Source organism: Vicia villosa, linkage group LG2, assembly GCF_029867415.1.
Source record: "Vicia villosa cultivar HV-30 ecotype Madison, WI linkage group LG2, Vvil1.0, whole genome shotgun sequence".
NCBI lineage: Eukaryota > Viridiplantae > Streptophyta > Magnoliopsida > Fabales > Fabaceae > Vicia > Vicia villosa.
Genome location: NC_081181.1, coordinates 8,502,407 through 8,523,873, shown reverse-complemented (window position 1 = coordinate 8,523,873; position 21,467 = coordinate 8,502,407). Strand labels below are relative to the sequence as shown.

The 21,467-nt window shown below is 42.6% G+C and overlaps 2 protein-coding genes across 2 annotated transcripts; both read right to left on the bottom strand.

Annotated features, from left to right (window-relative positions):
* Positions 1 to 7,418: 7,418 nt before the first annotated feature.
* On the bottom strand, positions 7,419 to 10,541 carry LOC131648520 (uncharacterized). The gene is made up of 6 exons (XM_058918271.1): positions 10,425 to 10,541; positions 10,092 to 10,247; positions 9,660 to 9,974; positions 8,378 to 9,608; positions 7,983 to 8,077; positions 7,419 to 7,751 (listed from the first exon to the last, which is right to left on the bottom strand). The coding sequence occupies exons 1-6, from the start codon at positions 10,539 to 10,541 to the stop codon at positions 7,419 to 7,421; spliced, it is 2,247 nt and encodes a 748-aa protein (XP_058774254.1).
* Positions 10,542 to 11,800: 1,259 nt separating this feature from the next.
* On the bottom strand, positions 11,801 to 12,637 carry LOC131648519 (uncharacterized). Its single transcript, XM_058918270.1, has one exon. The coding sequence runs from the start codon at positions 12,635 to 12,637 to the stop codon at positions 11,801 to 11,803; it is 837 nt and encodes a 278-aa protein (XP_058774253.1).
* Positions 12,638 to 21,467: the final 8,830 nt, after the last annotated feature.

The window sequence follows — 21,467 nt, the reverse complement described above, 5'->3', positions numbered from 1 at the left end:
ACACTTTTTACCGAAACGACACGACGATCTTTAAAATTCTGGGAATTTTCCATGCATATTTGGCCTTTGGTCCGAACATATGAAATCTTGGTAATGATGCCACGGAGCTCCAGTTAAATTTTCAAGCGAATCCGGCGAGCGGATTAGGAGATATGAATTTTCCGAGGCACAAAACCCTACATTCAGCACTATTTTTCACTACGAAATCTCAAGTAATTTTCCAATTTGAAGACCTTCCTCAAAGAATTGGCTCCTAAGCCGAACACGAAAGTTGTAGATCTCGTCGAAAAAGTGGGGACAACTCGGGAACTTAGCTCGTATCACCTTTCAAGTAGTATTTATGAATTTTCTCGTACTTTCACCGTTTAAACCATTCTTTCACACTTCACTTCCTTAGCACCTCAAGAACTCTTTATTATTTTTCTTCCATTTTTGGATGACGAAATAAACGTCATTATTAACTTATGGCTCAAATAAAGAGGGCAAATTTTGGGGTGAAACAACTGCCCCTATTCAAACTTCTTGAACCTGGCGAGTGAGAAACGAAAGTTTCGAACCGTTGAGGTGGAAGGAGATTGAATACCAGAATGAACTCGAAAATTTGCGCTCTTGATCAATAGAAGATTCCATCTCGTAATAAGAAGGAATGTACCACCCCGCGAGCAGGGGGAAAAAACTTCAACTGATCTGGATAATAAATATGCTCCAACTTGTGATAAAGGAGGAACGGGCGCCCACAGGCAGGGGAAAACACTTCAAATGATCTGGGCATCAAGAGAAGGAACATCTCGACTGATCTGAGTATCAGGCGTAGCAGATGTCTCCGAACATGCATCGGGATAGATGTCTTAAGTCGATCTGGGAATCGAAGGAGATACGCCGGTTGATCTGGACATCAACGGGTAAAAGTATCTCTGATCTGGGAATCTGGGCAGACATCTCTTCTGATGCAATTAAATCATCAGGTAGATATTCCAACTAATCTGGGAATTAGCGGCTAGCTCCTTCGTAAGACCACGGGGATAGGAACAATATCTCTTCCGAACTGTGTACGCCGGGGAAAGAATGCCTTTAAACTGATCTGGACATGATGCCAGAAAATAAGTAGGACAATCTTCATCTGAAAGACAAAGTCGATCAGGAAAACAGCTCCATCTGATCTGATGATATCAGTGGTTTGCTCCTTAGTAAGATCACGGGAGATCCAGAGGCGGTTCCTTCAACTAATCTGAAACTGGATATTAGGATAGGAACGGATGTTTCTTCCGAACTGTGTACGCCGGGTAAAGAAAACGTCCTCAACTGATAGTAAGGTATCAGGACTGGGCAAACGAGTTTCTTCTTCTGAACGAACTAAATCGTCAGGGAGTAGATATTTCCAACTGATCTGATGTATCAGAGGGCTTGCTCCTTCGGAAGATCTTGGGAGATCCGGAGGCGGTTCCTTCAACTGAAAGTCTGATTTATCAGGAATGGGAACAAATATCTTCCACCGATCTAGGGGCATCGGGAATAGGAATGTCTTTGAACTGATCTGAGCTGTGCCAGAAAATAAGTAGAACAATCCTCTTCTGATTTGAAATATCAGGATAAGCGCCTGTAATGACTAGGCGAATACTGCTCTCTATGGAGCTTTTGAATCTGGATAACTTTCCTGTAGAAAGAGACAACAGATATGATATGGTTTATGCATGATGTATGTATGAATGTGTATGGAATGACGTTTCCGAGAAGGAAGACGCTATACGCTTTTGAGAATGCAATGCAAATGATGCATGATTCGAACGTTGCTTGGGGAGACAACGGAGGAGCACTGAATTGCTGAAGAAAGTCCTGGAGAGGTTGTGGAACTCTGCGGAGAGGACAAGATGAGTGACTAGAAGTCACAAACTACGAGCTGGCAGAGATGAATCAGAAATCTGCTGGAGACGATCAAATCTGGATGCGAGCTCTGGTTGGGGAATAAATCTTGCTTGAAGATATGAACATCCCACTTAACTGCTTGGGGAAGACCCATGCAACTTCACTGGAGAAGCAAATTCTCGACACCCTGGGGATGTGAAGATAAAGACAAGTTATGGAGATAACTCTGGTGAGGAGTAACCAACTTGCTTGTATATGACGCATTCCGCTGGGGATGTCCTAGATGAGAACAGATCCTGCTGAGGATGCATGTGAATCTCTGCTGAGGGAAGAAATTCAGTGGGGAAGATGAATACTTCTGCAAGGTGAGCTGCTGAGGATATGAGAGATCCGCTGGGGATAAGGAACTTGACATATGAACCTTTTGTTAAGACAACTCCACTGGGGAACAAGATGAGTCTCCTGTTGGGAAGAGAAAGCCCTCTACTGGGGAAAATGAGGCATTCAGGCAAGGAACCTCATTAAGAGCTAGCTGGGGAATCAGACACCATTCATCATGATTCAACTGGAGAGAGAAAGCATTCTGTCGGGAATAAGGCTTCTAGAGCATAGAGAATGCATTAGGATGTGCTTTGCTGAGGACGTGAGAATCCTGGAGCAAAGAAAGTCTCATCTGAAAGTACTCAACTGGAGAGTGAGAATCTTTCATTAGGAAGCACTCGGCTGGGGAGTGAGAATATCTCATGATTTGGTCCGCCAATATGTTGATACAAAGCGCTAGCAAGCATGTACCTGCGAGACAAACTAATGCAAATGCCCCAGGATATAGCATGGTATCTTAGCCTGCCATCCTGGTTACACAAGACTTCGAAGTAGATTCGAAGGATTTCATCATTTCTAATCATGTATTGTAAAAACAATGCAGTTTTCATATGCAAAGTTTAACACAAACTCAGGACGTTTTATGCAAACAAAACAGTAAAAGAAAACAGTTGTTTAAGATAAAAAGGATCTTTATTAATTGCAAAAGGAATGCTCGTAAAAGAGCGAACACATTTCAGAAGTAGTTCCTAGTAAGAGGTAACCACAATTTATTGAGTACAAGAGAAATGGCAATGTGAAACGGATATCCATTGGTTTCGATCCCGCTATCACTTTTATAACCTCGACGTTCTCATCTCCTTGCTTTGGAAGACCGTACTCATTAGGATTGATCACTGCCCGATTTACAACTGATTGATATGACCCCCCACCAAACTTGCGGACCCGACGGGGTTTGTGAACGCTTTAGGGATTTGAGCTGCCAGGTGCGAACTCAAGAACACGGAGTCCTGCTTATCCCTCGGTCGGGAGCCCTAAACACGACAATTGGAATTAGAAAATGCTTTAAGGATTTGAGCTGCCAGGTGCAAACTCAAGAACACGGAGTCTTGCTTATCCCTCGGTCGGGAGCCCTAAACACGACGATTGGAATTAGAAAATGCTTTAGGGATTTGAGCTGCCAGGTGCAAACTCAAGAACACGGAGTCTTGCTTATCCCTCGGTCGGGAGCCCTAAGCATGTATGAAGAGTGATTGCCAAGGTGGCATGCGAGATGTAGTCGTTCGCTTTTGTCCCTTTTTTGCCTAAGCCGCCCTTTCGGGTTTTCAACTTAGCAGGTATATTTGTTTCTTTTTCATTCTTTTGCCTGATTCATTTTCTTTTCTTTTTTCTTTTTTTTTCTTTTTTTTTTTTTTTATCAGGTCTATGCGAAATATTTTTTGACTACATCTGCGTTCACAGGGTGCGGAAAGTTCTCTCCATCCATTGTTGCAAGCATCATGGCACCGCCAGAGAACACTTTCTGTACAACAAAGGGGCCTTCATACGTCGGAGTCCACTTGCCTCGAGGATCACCCTGAGGAAGAATGATTCTTTTGAGTACTAGGTCACCTGGTTTGTAGCTTTGGGGTCGTACCCGCTTGTCAAAAGCTTTTCTCATCTTCTTTTGGTATACCTGACCATGACCAATAGCTGCCAAACGCTTCTCATCAATGAGGTTCAACTGATCCAACCGATTATGTACCCATTCTGACTCGTCAAGCTCGACGTCTTTCATAATCCTCAGGGAAGGAATCTCAACTTCGACAGGCAGTACCGCTTCCATTCCATAAACAAGTGAGAAAGGAGTTGCCCCAGTCGATGTACGCACAGAGGTGCGATAACCATGCAAGGCGAAAGGGAGCATCTCATGCCAATCTCTGTAGGTCACTACCATCTTCTGCACGATCTTCTTAATGTTCTTGTTGGCCGCTTCAACAACGCCATTCATCTTCGGACGATACGGGGAAGAATTGTGATGCTTGATCTTGAAGGACTCACAAAGCTCCTTCATTAACTTGTTATTAAGATTCGATCCATTATCAGTAATGATCTTCTCAGGATCCCATAACGACAGATTATGTTGTGCTTGATAAAGCGAGTAATCACTTGTTTGGTAACATTCGCATAGGATGCGGCTTCAACCCACTTGGTGAAGTAATCGATGGCAACCAAAATGATGCGATGTCCATTGGAAGCAGTAGGCTTAATTTCTCCAATCATATTAATGCCCCACATTGCAAAAGGCCACGGAGAAGTCAAAACATTCAAAGGCACAGGCGGCACGTGCACTTTATCAGCATAGATCTGGCACTTGTGACAAATTCTGACATGGTTATGACAATCAGTTTCCATAGTGGACCAATAGTAACCAGCCCTCAAGATCTTCTTAGCTATTGTATGCCCACTAGAATGGGTACCAAACTCGCCTTCATGCATTTCTTCGATGATTTTCGAGGCTTCTTCCTTCACAACACATTGAAGCAACACACCATCATGATGCCTCTTGTACAAAACCCCACCGTTGAGGTAAAACTTAGCTGCAAACCTTCTCAAAAACTTCTTATCAGTCACCGACGATTCGGGAGGATACTCTTGAGTTTGGAGGAACTTTTTGATATCATGATACCATGGATTTCCATCCAGTTCAACATCAGCCTCAAAGCAAAACGCCGGCTCATCCAACCTGTTGATGGTGATGTTAGGCGCCTCATTGGCCCATTTCACTTTGAACATGGAAGCCAAAGTAGCGAGAGCGTCAGCAAGATTGTTCTCTTCTCTAGAAATATGCTCGAATGTGATCTCATCAAAGTACGGAATGAGTCTCATCACATGCTCCCTGTATGGAATCAGATTCTAATGGCGAGTTTCCCAATCTCCATTGATTTGGCTAATGACAAGATTGGAATCCCCATAAACTTTTAAGTACTTGATTCGCAAATCGATCGCAGCTTCGATACCATAAATGCAGGCTTCATACTCAGCCATATTATTAGTGCAATCAAAACAGATTCTGGCTGTAAACGGAATGTGAAAACCTGATGGGGAAGTAATTACAGCTCCGACACCATTTCCGAGTGCATTAGAGGCACCATCGAACACGAGCGTCCATCGCGATCCTGGTTCGGGTCCTTCCTCTGGTCCGGGAATGTTACAATCTCTGATGTACAGGACATCCTCATCGGGGAATTCAAACTTCATCGGTTCATAATCTTCGACAGGCTGGTGCGCAAGATAATCCGTCAACACACTACCTTTGATGGCTTTCTGGGTAGTATACTGGATATCATATTCAGTCAAGATCATTTGCCACCTGGCTACTCTTCCGGAAAGAGCGGGCTTCTCAAAAACATACTTGATAGGATCCATCTTGGAAATCAACAAGGTGGTGTGAACCAACATATACTGCCTCAGCCGGCGAGCAGCCCACACCAAAGCACAGCAAGTTTTGTCGAGCAGTGAGTATCGGGATTCACAGTCGGTAAACTTTTTGCTAAGATAGTATATTGCATGCTCTTTTCGGCCAGACTCGTCATGTTGACCCAACACACATCCCATTGAATTTTCAAGAACTGTGAGGTACATAATCAAAGGCCTTCCTGGAACTGGAGGCATTAGTATCGGAGGTTCTTGCAGATACTCTTTCACTTTTCCAAATGCTTTTTGACAATCATTATTCCACCTGGCCGTCTGATCTTTTCTTAGCAACTTGAATATTGGTTCACAAGTGGCCGTAAGATGAGAGATGAATCTAGCAATGTAGTTCAACCTCCCTAAGAAACCACGAACCTCTTTTTCTGTTCTCGGCTCAGGCATCTCTTGTATAGCTTTTATATTTGCAGGATCGACCTCGATACCTTTCCCACTAACAACAAAGCCCAACAACTTTCCGGATCACACTCCGAAAGTGCATTTGTTTGGATTCAACCTCAGTCTGAATTCCCGAAGCCTTTCAAACAACTTCTGCAAGTGAACCAAGTGCTCTTCTTCAGTGTGAGACTTTGCAATCATGTCGTCAACATACACTTCAATCTCTTTGTGAATCTTGTCGTGAAAAAGAGTCACCATGGCGCGCTGATATGTTGCCCCTGCGTTTTTCAACCCAAAAGGCATGACTTTATAGCAGAAAGTTCCCCACGGTGTGATAAATGTTGTTTTCTCCATGTCTTCTGGTGCCATCTTGATCTGATTGTACCCAGAGAAGCCATCCATGAAGGAAAACACTTTGAAAGGAGCAGTATTATCCACCAACACATCAATGTGTGGAAGAGGAAAATCATCATTTGGACTCGCCCTATTAAGATCTCTGTAATCCACACACATCCTGACCTTTCTGTCCTTCTTAGGTACAGGAACAATATTAGCGACCCACGGCGGGTAATTCACAACTTGTAGAAAGCCAGCATCAAACTGTTTCTCAACCTCTCTCTTAATCTTCTCAGACATATCTGGGCGAGTCCTTCGGAGCTTCTGCTTGACAGGAGGACTATCTTCCTTGAGAGGTAGACGGTGTACTACAATATCTGTATCGAGACCAGGCATATCCTCATATAGGACCAAGCAAAGATATCTGCATACTCTTTCAACATAGAAATAAGCCTTTGCTTCACACTAATCCCAAGCGCAACCCCTATCTTGACTTCTCGGACTTGCTCTTTAGTGCCAACATTTACCATCTCAATTGCCTCCTGATGCGGCTGAATCGCTTTCTTTTCTTGTTTCAATAATCTGGCCAACTCATCGGGGAGATCACAATCTTCATAAGCTTCCTCCTCGGCTTGGTAGATCGGATTGTCGAAATCATAATAAGCAATAGCGGAACTATTACCAATGGAATCCGTGGTGGTGGAACATCTGCATGATTGATGTTTTTATTTCAGTTTTATTTTTAAGCTATGTGCAAGTGTGTGCAAAAACATTGCCATTTAAAGGAAAAGATTGAAAAGAAAGACAAAGAGCAAAACATTTGAATGCCAAAAAACGTCCTTTTATTTCATGATTAACTTTGAAAATGCGAACTGCATGGCCCTACAAATGATTCATTACGCCTTGGGCAGAGCGTAGGAATTATGTCATGATAAGAAAAGTAAAAACAAGGAATTTAATCCTGAGCTTGTGTAACTTGGATGACATCTTCAATTGTCCAGTTGCGAGGCATCTCCCCAGGAATACTTGGACGAATCCAGCTATCAAAATCAGTCACTATCCATCTCTTCACCATTGACAATGGCATGGACCTGACCGTCCTGAATGACACCCCCACTCACGAACTTGACCGGACTAAGGATATTAGGCTTTGGCGATGCATTCTTCTTTCCAGGATTGAAACCGAGACCATTCTTGTCAAACTTGGGATGCACGTCAATTACTTGCCCCCATCCTTCCACTCTTCCAGTCTCAACGACAACCTGAGCGTCTTTCAAAGAGGACATAATCGTTTCTGGCTTTGTTATCTCATAAGGAGGAGTTCTCACAGCGTTCACAGCTTCAAACGCTTGAAACGGAGTCTCATGTATTTCACCTTCGATCTCCACATATCGGAAAGAGGACAAGTGACTCACGATATAATCTTCTTCACCACAAACTGTCACCACTTTACCGTCAACAGGGTATTTCAACTTCTGATGAAGAGTGGATGTCACAGCGCCAGCCTTGTGAATCCACGGTCGTCCCAACAAACAACAGTAAGCGGGTTGAATATCCATCACATAAAAGGTTGTAGTAAAGATCTGAGGACCCACTTGGATTGGTAGATCTACCTCCCTGAACACATACCTTCTTGAACCGTCAAAGGCGCGCACTACCAACTCACTTGGCCTTAACTCAACACCGGCATAGTCAATTCGCATGAGAGCTGATTTGGGCAGCACATTTAAAGAAGACCCAGTATCAACCAAAACACGGGACAAGGTCGTCCCCTTACACTCAATCGAAATATGCAAAGCCTTGCTATGGTTTCTCCCTTCTGGCGGAAGATCACAATCTGTAAATCCCAAACCGTTCGCAGCGGAGATATTATTGGCTACCACCTCTAGCTGATTCATAGATATTTCATGTGGGACGTAAGCACCATTCAGAATTTTCAAGAGAGCATCTATATGACCTTCTGAACACATCAGTAGTTGCAAGATGGAGATCTTTGACTGGGTCTGACCCAACTGCTCAACCACTTTATAATCAGACTTCCTGATAATTCTCAACAGTTCTTCCACATCCTGGGAAGACACAGCACTATAAGGTGCCCCATTCTGAATTGGAGGATTCTGGACATCAGTCACTACTTTCTTTCCTTTGGCCTTAGCCAAAGCATCTGCATTGTTCTGAATAGGCTGAGGAGAGAACATCCTACCACTGCGAGTGATTCTACCAGTACCGGCGAAGTTATCAGTGTTTGCAACTGAGGCCTTAACAAGCTTCTCTTTAGACGGCTCACTCTCTTCCCTCGTGCCATAGTAATACACGTCTGAACCATAATGCCAAGGGACGGCCTTCTCACTCTCATATGGAATAGGCCCAGGCACGGTAATCATCAACGCCGCTGGTTGTTCCTCATACGGGATACTGACAGGTATCTGAATAGGCACTTGGATACATATTGGAGCAACCGGCTCATAAGGAATTGAGATCACAGACACTTCACCGCCATTACTCTTCGCGCCTCTCAACCTTCGATAAAACTGAAGAGGACCCTCATCAATCAGCCTTTGTACCATACTCTTCAAATCAGCACAACCTTCAGGTTGCCTTTTGCAATTCTCACAGTCAACACCACAACCCGGGAAGATGCCACTATTGACCAGATGTTGCTTTACAGACACAAGAGGGAAGGTCAAACAACTCACTTCAGATACAACCCTTATCTCTTCACTCCCAACGGCATTCACACCCGAACCTCCGTGAGCAGGCATCGGATTATTGACGATATTGGGTGTAGGAGTGAACTGAATTATCTTTTGATCCAACATGTCCTGGACTTTGTTCTTCAGTGCAATGCACCTCTCTGTATCATGGCCAGCGGCACCTGAGTGGAAAGTACATCGTGCGTTTGCATTGTAATTCGGAGATTGTGTGTCCGGAGCACTCGGAGCATCTCTCAAAGTAATCTTCTCAATCTTTAGCAAATGTTGCAACATTTGAGCATAAGTCATAGGAATCGGATCAATCTTTCTGTGAGGCCTGGTCCTGGGAGGATAGCAATCAGTATTGGAATGATGTCCTTGCTGATGTTGTTGTTGTTGCGGTACTGGGATCATGACAGCATTAACCTGTGAATTGCTTCTCCCTGAACCCCTTCTACCATATATGGCATCCGCATTTCCTTCCTTCCTTCGAGCATAACCCTCAGCTTGTTTCTTACCACTAGGAGTATTAGAAAAAGCTCCAAACTGAATTTTCCCCATCTTTAGACCCATCTCAACACGTTCTCCATATCTCACCATTTCAGAAAAGTTGGCTGAAGCACTGCAGGCCAAGTAATAGTGTCCAGACAATGTACTGGTGAACATGTCAATCATCTCACGTTCAGTCATAGGTGGTTGAACTCTTGCAGCTAACTCACGCCATTTCTGAGCGTACTCTTTGAAAGATTCTTTAGATCCTTGAACCAAACTCTGCAACTGAGTTCGATTAGGCGCCATGTCAACATTGTATTGATAAAGCTTAATGAAAGCCTCCACAAGATCTCTCCAAGAATGAATATGAGTGCGTTCGAGTTGAACATACCACTCCAAAGAAGCTCCAGCCAAGCTATCCTGGAAGAAATGCATCAGAAAACCCTCATCCTCTGAATAAACTGACATCTTGCGATAGTATGCTTTGACATGAGTCATGGGACAGGTCGCCCCATTGTATTTGTCAAAAGATGAAACTTTGAATTTCGGTGCAATCCTCACACCCGGAACCAACCCCAAGTCATTGATATCCATGCCTAACACCCCTTTGCCTTCAACAGCTCTGAGACGTTCTTCAATCAGACGATACCTCTCGGCTTCCTCAGGTGCACCATCAGCACTATGCCTCGATACCTGATCAAAGTTTTCAACATTGAAATCCAAATTATCACGGTTCTGATTATCTCTCCTTCCCAACAGACGAGACGGAGGTGGAGGTGGAAACCCATGATTCTGATTGAAAGGATTATAGTGCCCTCCGAAGCGATCAAACTCATTCGGATCATGATGATCGTCAATCCTGCCAGACACATCGTCAAACAGCCTCGAATGTCCTCCATTCTCAACCCTTCTGGAATTCTCGACGAGAACTCGCAAGTCATCCTGCCCCTTGGTCACATTAATCAATGCTTCCATAAACTGCGCCATTTGCGCATTCATCTGCTCTGTCAATTGAGCTCTCATCTCAGCCGTTTGTTCCTGAATCTGTTCCATCTGTCTCCTCTGATTGCTCCTAGTCGGATACGGGTGATTAGCCGTCTTAGAACTCCTTCTGGTAACAAAACAGCGGGACATAAGATATAAGGCCTGCAAAACCTGCAAATATATGACATGTATGATATATGAATGATATGCATGAAATGTTTGTCAACTTTCAGGTATCCAAGAGTTCATCCAACTTTCAGATAGGACATAGCAACCTTGATACAGAATGTATTTGAACAGCAATCCACACACGAGAATAATTCATCAAACTGAGCATATTTCATTCAAACATAACAGAGAATTTGAGTTCATACAAACATGGCACATAACCGTCACGAAGTGCTCATAAGGCATACAAAAGAAATCCAGAACATCCATAATGCGACCCCATCCAACAATCCTGGACGTGGGCGACAAACATCAAGAATACACATCAAATCAACCCCTAGACTAAACAAATCCAAACCACAACAGCACTAGGATCATCTGACAGCAGAATGAGCTCCTCCATCTCCTCTCCATTGGGATCGGAGGCTTGCGAGCTCTTCTTCAAGTCGAGCGGACTTGGCTTTTTCTTCCATCAATTGTTTTTCTGAATCCTGCATCCTTCTCTTGCTATTGTTTTCGGACCTTCACAACTTCGCACATTCCTGTTGTTTTCGGCACAAGCTTTCTTCCATCAAGTCGTGAGATCGCCTTTGAGCATGTGTCATGCTTGAACCTTCACCTTGCGCATGTTTGAGCTTACGAGCCAACTCCGCCTTTTCGCGATCTTGAAAATACCTCTCCAAGCCAACCTCTCGGTCCTTTGATTTCAGCTTGATGTTGTCCGCTTCGGTTTGAATATAGAGTTCAGCCGCAACTGTATCCGATAAAACCGTGGGAGGTTGCTCATACAATGGACATGACCTCGCAAATGGCAACAATAGATTTGCCACTCTTGCTTCAACCCACTTTCGGTAAGGACCCATGGCAATAGGAACTTTCTTGCTCAAAGTATTTTGATCTCTCTTGTGAACTTTAGTCCAAGACTATGCTATCTTTTCTAGCTCCAGAGGATCTTTACCATCAGCAAAGTACACTAATTCAAACGCTTCTACATCATTATGAGCCCTTTCCATTGCATATCCCAATTGACGATAGGCGAGCGTGGGATTGTAACTAATACAACCTCTGGTTCCCATGAGAGGAACGTTGGGATATTAACCGCAACTAGTGATGATGCTCCAAACCTTCCCCACACAATAGTTCCACCTGATATCATAAGATGTAAGGTTAACAATCCTATCTGACCACTTAAGGGAACTCTTCTTGAGCACAAAAGGTCCTCTCACCGGCAAATGCAACATGAACCACCGATACAACAACGGAAGACAAGAACCAACAACATATCCTCCTTTCTTACTTCTCGCATGGATCGAGAAAAGAGCATCCGCAAGCAACGTTGGAACGGGGTTTTTGTTCATAAAGACACAAATCGCCGCCAAACTCACAAAGTTTTCTCTTGATGGGAATAAGACAATACCATAGATCATGATAGCAAGCAAACGACTAAAATCAACCCACTGATCCTTCTTAGCCGCATCCTCAGCCTTACTAATCAAAAAGCAAAGATAGAAACCAGAAACACCGCCCGATGACTTCCAATTTCTTTCCACCTCTTTTATACCCATGTGAAGAGCTTCAGCTACTTTTTCAAATCTCACGACTTCGGGAACCCGAACAAAAGGTACATCATCAGTGATCCATATGTTGAGTATGTAAGAAAACTCCTCGAGTGTTGGCACCAGTTGATAGTCTTGAAATGTAAAACATCTCAAGTGCGGATCATAGAACTGAAATAAGGTGATCAAAGCCATTGGATCGAAAGATGTATTGAGGATGGAGAGCAAATTGCCATAATCATGGTTGAAGTCATGGAGAACCTCCCCTTCCAACCGAGAACTCAAACCAATCAACCCCGAAACATCAATACCCGGAATCTTGTAAGCTCTGGTATGCCTCGTGCGTTCTTTGACAGTATCAGTAGGAATGTCCATCTTCAACTTGGGTGAACTCCTGAATATCCCTGAAAATATGACATGCAAATGCTTATTATTATACATTTTTTTTTGCGTTTCTTTTGGAAATAAATATGCTATGATGCAAAGTGGTGGGGCTTGTTGCCGCCCACCAGGCATTCTGGACTGCCGGTAACACACGTAATACAAAGCCAAAGGTTCGGCCCCCAGATGGTATACCATACGGTACATAGAATGTCAACCCACGGAACCAACATCCATAGAACATAGATCATCACTCGAACGAGAACCATAGTACCCCACGAACAGGAACCAACAGTAACCCTCGAACAAGAACAGCGGTAACCCTCGAGCAAGAACTGAAGTCACCAACAATGTACCTGTTAAGCAATGATTGATTCCCTCCCCACTCACGGGTGAATCTAGGCCAAGGTAGGTCAAAAAAGCCAACATAGGATCGAATGTAGGCGTTATCATACGATATTGCCTCATTCCACCAAGCTCTTCCCGTGGATACGTGATCAGATCAATCAGGCATACGCCTTCTGTCCGTCACGGCCACTCTAGTCCTAGTTCCTATGGTATCACTCATAGCCTGGGTATTGGGCCTTTTACCTCTTGAAACACCCACCCACAGATAGAAATCCAGACAGTCCAGAATATGATGCAGAAAAGTAAAGCACACATAGAATGCAATGCAAACAGACAAATATGCAAAGCAATAAAAACACCCAATGATAAACACACAAGCGCTAGGATCGACTCGCTAGGTCCGGACCAGCAACAGGTCGAGACGTCCCCAGCAGAGTCGCCAGCTGTCGCTACCCGCGAAAATTAACAGAGTCGCCACTAACATATTTATCCTGAAAACGAAGAGAATGCCAGCAAAACACAAAACAAAACGGTCTCACGACCAGAGAAAAAGGGTAAGGGAGTCGGTTACGCGAGGGGAAGGTATGAGCACCCCTCACGCCCATCGTACTCGATGGTATCCACGCATGTGTCTAAATCTATGGGTGTGTAACAAATCTATGCTAATCTGGACTAAAATGAATGCAAAATGTAGGGAAAAGAAAGGATTATGCTCGCACGGGCCCTACCCCGCTGCCTACGTATCTGTTTTGCAGAATCAGAGCTACCGTAGCTCGGCTAACTAATTTCTATTTGTTTTGTTTTTTTTAGGTGAACGAGTTACATTCACACTCCGCTGCTCGACCTTTGGAGACTTATGCTGGGAATGGAGCGGAAATAACAAGTTCTTAAGAAAAGAAAATCAAAGAGTGTGGTTTGTGTTTTAAAGAATGCATGAGGAAGACCTAAGCTAAGGGGGGAAAGCTTGCTACCTAATGTTATCATACGAAGGGTACAAGTCTAAGCTAAGCTATCAACCTACAAGGGAAAAGGGAAGCACACAAGAATATCACACAAATGAGCATCCGCTCGTAAAGCAAACAAAACCAACGGTACTGACCGAATGGTAGAAAAGCGGTCCCGCCATAGCCAAGGGGAGCAGCTCAACCCAAGTCAACCAAGCATTAGACCTCGCGAAAATGATCGGGCCATAGACAAGAGGGCGGACCCCTCTCAGCAACCAAGCCGTCACGGATCGTAAAAAAAAACGGTGCGTGCGTACACCGAGCATCAACGTCGAGCGACGCGAGCTATAGGAAAGGCGGGGGTCCGGCTGCATGAACCCTTTTCCTGACATACTCGATAACAAGATCTTGTGCAGGTTCAGGAGCGAGCCACGCGAAGCGTGCGCATACTGAACAGACTCGATGAGACTAGGCGGGGGTTGATTGCTAACCCTTTCCGCATGCCTTCCATGAGGACTTAACGGAGTGCCATATAGGACTTATTACACCGTGACTCCCTGCCGCAAAGCACAAATGTAAACACACCAACAAAAACAGAGCCTCTTTCGAGGGCTTGGCCAGATGAATGTCTAGGTCCTACTTCTCATGTTATAGGATGATGCGAGAAAGCGGTAAAGTGCGAGAGAAATAAAATGAAATGGGATCAATACCAAACGGATGATGATCCGTAAACTAAGTGAAGCAAAGCGAAGAAACTAGAATCCCGCAAGCGAGCTAGCAAAGCAAAAGAAAATGGTCAGCATACCGATTAGCCACAAAAGCGCACAACGGTCAACGTATGCATCAAGCATAATCACAATATACCTGCAAGAGGAACAAGCAAACCAAACAAGCAGATATAGAGTGAAAGGATCGTGTCTCCCGGATGAGAACACGATACGAGTGAATAGGATTGTGTTGCGCAAGTGAAACGGAACATATAAGTAATAAATGCCGATCGGTAACTATCCAAAAGCCTTGCACACTAGCACACAAGTTAAAGATAACAAACATCGCAATCGGAATTGCGTTATTACCATAAAACGAAAGGAAATCGACAAGTGAGGTAAACATGAAATGGACAATGAGACATCAAAGAGAAAACAAACATGCATGATCTACAAATTAATGAAAATCAAGCATCTAGCAAAATAGTACGTCTCATAAGCTTTCCGACAATATAAAGAACGTGCAAATCGGAGCTACGAGTGAAAAGTTATGCAAGATAGAAGTTAAAAGGAAAAAACACAAAAATTGCACTCAGGAACCGGTTCCCACCTAGGGACAACCCGGTTCCCCATACAAAAAACCAGAGGCAGAAACTGGGAATCGGTTCCCACCTAGGGACAACCCGGTTCCTGGTACAAAAACACAGAGAAAGGCCAAATTAGCAAGCTGGGAACCGGTTCCCACCTAGGGACAACCCGGTTCCCCATACAAAAAAACCAGAGAGTCAAAAAATCATGAAGCTGGGAACCGGTTCCCACCTAGGGACAACCCGGTTCCTAGTACAAAACCACAGAGAATGGCCATATTAGCAAGCTGGGAACCGGGTCCCACCTAGGAAAACCCGGTTCCTGGTACAAAAACACAGAGAATGGCCATTTTGGATTGAGTGGGAACCGGTTCCCGCCTGGGACAACCCGGTTCCTGGCGTATAAAAACAGAATTTTGCACACCTTTGAAATCTTGGAGCCGTTCGCACTCAATCCAAAACGTACCGATTCGAGATTAATCACAAACAAACATCAAATATCATGGTATACATGCATTCACACATCAAACAATCCATATGTCAACAATTATGCCAAGTGCGACGCGTCAAACAAAGCAAATATCAATCAAGAATATGGCACATGCATTTATACGAACACATTGAGTACACCGCAAGCAACACAAATTATCAACAACAATTATACACACAAAATCACTAACAAATCAACGAATTCAACAACGAGTAACACAATTCATCATCAACGGATATCAATTATATGCATCAAACATTATATCTAGCCACAATTCACATGAACACGATCAATTCGAGCAAAAAATACGCAAATTCACCGATCAATCATCCTCAATCATCAATTAATCAAGAACGAAAAGTAGATCTAGATCCTAATTCACATAATAATCAACAATTAAGCACTTAATTCAAGATCCGAAAGCTTACCGAATGAAGATCTAACCGAAGCGCGAACACGAACACGATACAAACGCGAACACGACACGAACGCGACGCGAATACGAAAACGAAATCCGGAGTGAGGGAGAGAGAGAGGCGCGACACTCTATGTGGAGAGAGGAAGAGGAATTCGAACTTCGATCTTGATTCTTCAATCCATGTTCTTGATCTTGGTGGAAATTGATGAATCTTGATGAAAGTTTTATGTGATATGTGGTTTTGATCTATGAGAATTGAGAGAGAATTCAGAGAATGTGTTTGTGAAGAATTGGTGAATTGAAATTATGAGAGTCCTCCTTTGATTTGTGAAGAGCAAAATGTTTATATATTGTCAACGTGAAATGTCCAAATTGCCCTCGGTGCGTCTCATTTTGGCTCGTTTTTAAGGAAACTCGGTTCGACTCTGAATTTCGGAACAAAACCGATGCCATTATGAAGATGACCAAATTTGTGACCCGTCGCCGCGAGAATCACCTCAATCCGATAAGCGATGAAGAAAATACGCCTGTTTGAATGACGAGAAACGTCGATTCATCTGGCGCGACTATACGAAATTTTGTGAGTACCGCTCAAAGAACTCGATAAAACTCCATCTTCGGCTCAGAATCTGAACAGGCATGTGTGACAAAGAATCGAAGCTAACGAAATTTCTGAGAGAATGCCGCCAGAATGGACTTCATACGATAAAAATCGAAGAAGTTATGAATTTTCGAACTCGGCGCGACATACCCGAAAACACACTTTTTATCGAAACGACATGACGATCTTTAAAATTCTGGGAATTTTCCATGCATATTTGGCCTTCGGTCCGAACATATGAAATCTTTGTAATGATTCCACGGAGCTCCAGTTAAATTTTCAAGAGAATCCGGCGAGCGGATTAGGAGATATGAATTTTCCGAGGCGCAAAACCCTACATTCAGCACTATTTTTCACTACAAAATCTCAAGTAATTTGCCAATTTGAAGATCTTCCTCAAAGAATTGGCTCCCAAGCCGAACACAAAAGTTGTAGATCTCGTTGAAACAGTAGGGACATCGCGGGAACTTAGCTCGTATCACCTTTCAAATAGTATTTATGAATTTTCTCGTACTTTCACCGTTTAAACCATTCTTTCACACTTCACTTCCTTAGCACCTCAAGAACTCTTAATTATTTTTCCTCCATTTTTGGATGACGAAATAAACGTCATTATTAACTTATGGCTCAAATAAAAAGGGCAAATTTTGGGGTGCAACAGTGTCCTTCTTCTAGAATATTCTTTCACAACTCGGTAACATCTGGAACACAACCGCGACTTCTAGACCTCATTACACCATCCTCGTCAATTCTGAATTCACTGTCTTTACCTTGGTAATTCAAGGTCGACTTATCGATCAACTCCACATCAGCTTTCTGACTTTCTCTAATCTCGTCAAGAACACCATTTCTCTGAATTGTTCAATTAAATCCAACTCTTTCACCATCAGCATCGACATTTTTAGAGGTTCCCTACTCAGTGCATTGGCACAACATTTTTCCTCACCAAGATGGTAATCCAAAAACTCTAACCATTTCTATTGCTTCACATTAAGCCCTTGCTGATCAAAGGGGTACTTCAGACTCTTATGATCACTAAACACTTCGAATCTCGAACCATAAAAATAATGTCGCCACAAACAAAACCACAGTCGTCAACTCTAAGTCATGGGTCGGATAATTCCCTTCATGCTCCTTGATTTGTATCGACGCATGAGCTACTACTTACTGGTTTAACATCAATACACCACCCAAACCCATCAGTGACGCATCACAATATACTACAAACAGTTTCAAGTCTTTTTCACCTTCTCTACTACTTCACTCATCACTCAAATCCATCGGTACTTAAATCATCTTTATCAGCATATTCATCCACGTCACATTCTATTCAACCTCATTTCAAACAATCGCGGTAGTAAGCATTCCTATTTCAACACTAGTTCATGCTTCTTTAACCGACATCCTCATATCTCCTCATTGGACCAGTGTATGGTATTTATAACTCTTTCACAATGTAGAACATAATCTATCCTCTTCGTGGGTTCAAACCGTACATTAATCCGACACTCAGAGCTCAAGACATGAATTTTCTAATTGTTATCCAAAAATGCAACACCGATGCCATGCTGCGACACTCTATACGATATCTCCAGAACTCCTCAATTGGAACACCTATTCCTAAAATTGCTTCTCAACAAGCCTTCTCATTATTCTTTCAATCCGTTCAACTCTGACGCTGAAGTCTCGTGCGGTACCAACGAACAAGTCTAGTTCTAAGGACAAGTGTAACCGTAACTTCACCTCTTTCTAACATCATCCTGACACAATTAAATATGTTACAACTGCTGCAACCATTTTTATAACAAGGTTCATCTCGTTAGCTTTCCGACGCTTCAAACGGAACTCAAATCGGATGTCGAGAACTCCAGTTATGAATTTTTGAAATTTCATAACGATTCAGCAATTTTCCTGCGATTTGCTTACGGAAATTCTGCTCCAAAACTCATCCTATTCAAATTAATCTCATTATTAACATCATCTTATCACATCTCTTCGCTTCCAAACTTCTTATAACTTAAACAACACATTTCAACGCTGAAGTTCGATTTCTGCAACATCCTGAAACCAAATTCATGTACGCCATCATCAACCTTCTTATCCTTGAGATCATACTCGTCTCTTTTCATTACTCGCACTTCGAAACTTTCTCAACAACATCCATAACCTCTACTATCATCTCAATTACTTACTAGTAATCCTACGACACGGTCTACGACAATACTTCCTTTAATCATTGCTTCAACAGCGACCTTTCACACAGGGCTACTCACACAACAACATCACAGTTCATCAGTAGCACTTGAAGCATCACAACTTCGAAATTCCATTTCTCAGAAATAACCATCATCTACTCCGAGACACTCCGACTGAACAACAACCACAATCTTCAGCCCATGTCACCTTCACTTCAGAAAACAATAACTCCACGCTCTTGTACTGCTGCCCTACGCATCACTCTAACATCTTGCATCTGAGACATATCCGAGAAGCATGACTTCTCCCCCACTAGTTTAAATCCCACTTCTGCAGGAAAACAGTTAGAACACACTGAGTACCGACAGTGTTTCACACACATGTCGCATACCGAAAGGAAAAATTAACAACAAGACTCTAGTCACAACGACCGACTATGCTCTGAAACCACTATTGTAACACCCTTCTTAACCCCCGCGGAAATATAATATAATCAGGGTGATAACACATCAAGGATGCTACAATTATTAAAATAAATAAAAACATCAAGTCGATTGTCATGCTTTATTAGAAATTAACCAATATCAAACATGTGTTTAGCACAGCGGAACTTAACTCAATAGTATTGGGAAACATCTCCACACAAATACTCAATACATAAATCCATAGCCAAAATGGCAACAATGTATAACAAGTAACACTAAGACTAATCGATCCCAGTGTTACAATCAGAGCATGACTCGACACGAACTACGGGCTAGCCTACAAGCTATCTTCACCCAATCAAGACGCCGCTACATCCTTAATCTGAAATCATCAAAGTAAGGGTGAGTTTCATTCGAATTAATAACCATTATACAATCATAAGTATTAAAATCTCATAGCAATTATCATCCATCCAACATACATACAGTCGTAAATTATTACAATAAGCAAGCATCAATTCAACAATATTTGGCCATCGGCCCACAACTCTTCATTCCATCAAATAATCAAGTTATATTAACAACAACTCCTTAATACATCAATCATGTAAACACACCAAGGCATAACACTGGATCTCATCCAATCATGTTATAACCAATGCATATGATTCAACTGACACTATGCATGTGGTACCAAAATTCGTGAATCACATTCACAGGACTTCTCTCTTTGATACTGCCCTCTAGTCGCTCACACCCCACATGGGCACACGACTACTGCCTCATCGCTCACACCCCACATGGGCACACGATGAATTCCCGCTAATCTCTGCACAATGGGAATTAGCCTTCTAATGTAAATGATTTATGAATAATGCACACATGACACATACTTACATCATCATACATCAACATCATTCCGATGCTTAACATCGCTTATCACCTCGTACCAATAACGTCACAACAAGTATGTACATGTATAAGCATCATTCAATCATTCACATATGTTCACCATAACCAACATATTAATATTAACAACATATTAATATTTACAATCATCAATCATCACCATCATCATACATCGTTACATCTATGATCATTGCACACCATGTAATAAATTGCTAAAATAACTCAACAGTAAAGTCACAAAGCATGTATCATTTACAACATGTTTTATACCAACATCACTCATTGGATATCATAATCCCATCACCAACATAAATACATGCATCATTAGTCATATGAATAAGCACATATACATATACCATGTTTCAGTTCATCAACAATTAATTCGAGTTTTTAAAGTAAAGTCGGCAACTGCCCATTTTATCACTTTATCAAATAAAGCACCTAATTAGCTTCTCAACACCCAAAACGACACAGAAATCGGATACTCGGATCAAAAGTTATGGGTTTTTAAAAATAAAACATTTTTAGAAAATATGCTGCAGAACCCGGTTCATCCCACATGGGAACTGGTTCCTGACTGCTTCCAAAATCACGCCTCTGATTTTTACTATGAGGAACCGGGTTGTCCCTATCTGGGAACCGGTTCCCAGCAACCCAGAATCCATACCTCTCTGTTTTTATAAGGGGGAACCGGTTCGTCCCACATGGGAACCGGTTCCTACGTACCTGCACAGCCAAATTCACCATTTTGACAGCATTTACCCTATCCCATTTCCCCAATTTCAGGTACGTACGAACATAGCACCCAAATACCATCAAATTTCACATCATCACATATTTCAGACAAATTTTATACAAGTATTAACAGCATATATCATGAGTATTAACAAAATCATGTAATTCATGCAAATTCATCAAAACCTAACAAATTCCCAAACCCGACACGTACGATTGAAATAGACAACAATCCTAATCAATCCTACTACCTACAATCGCATAAGGATTACTAACCCGAAGAATCCCCCCTTACCTCAGAGTCGAATCTTCGAAGGTCTTCTTCCCCTTTGGCTCTTCTCTTTTTCACGTGTTCTTCCTTTCTCAGAGTCTGTCTCCTTTTCTTCTCCTCATCTTTTCCCAATTCCTTTTATTTTATGAAAAATAAAATAAAATATTATATTGGGCTTGCTTAGCTAACACCC

Bases quoted from the DNA above. Each gene is read 5' to 3' on its own strand.
- LOC131648520 (XM_058918271.1), bottom strand. From the start codon at position 10,541: ATGGCGCAGTTTATGGAAGCATTGATTAATGTGACCAAGGGGCAGGAT. The intron at 9,975-10,091 runs GTTTCATCTTTT...CATTTCTTCCAG, and splicing joins GGATTGCACCGAAATTCAAA to GATAGCTTGGCTGGAGCTTC. The intron at 9,609-9,659 runs GTGAGATATGGA...GGGAAAATTCAG, and splicing joins CAGCCAACTTTTCTGAAATG to TTTGGAGCTTTTTCTAATAC.
- LOC131648519 (XM_058918270.1), bottom strand. From the start codon at position 12,637: ATGGACATTCCTACTGATACTGTCAAAGAACGCACGAGGCATACCAGA.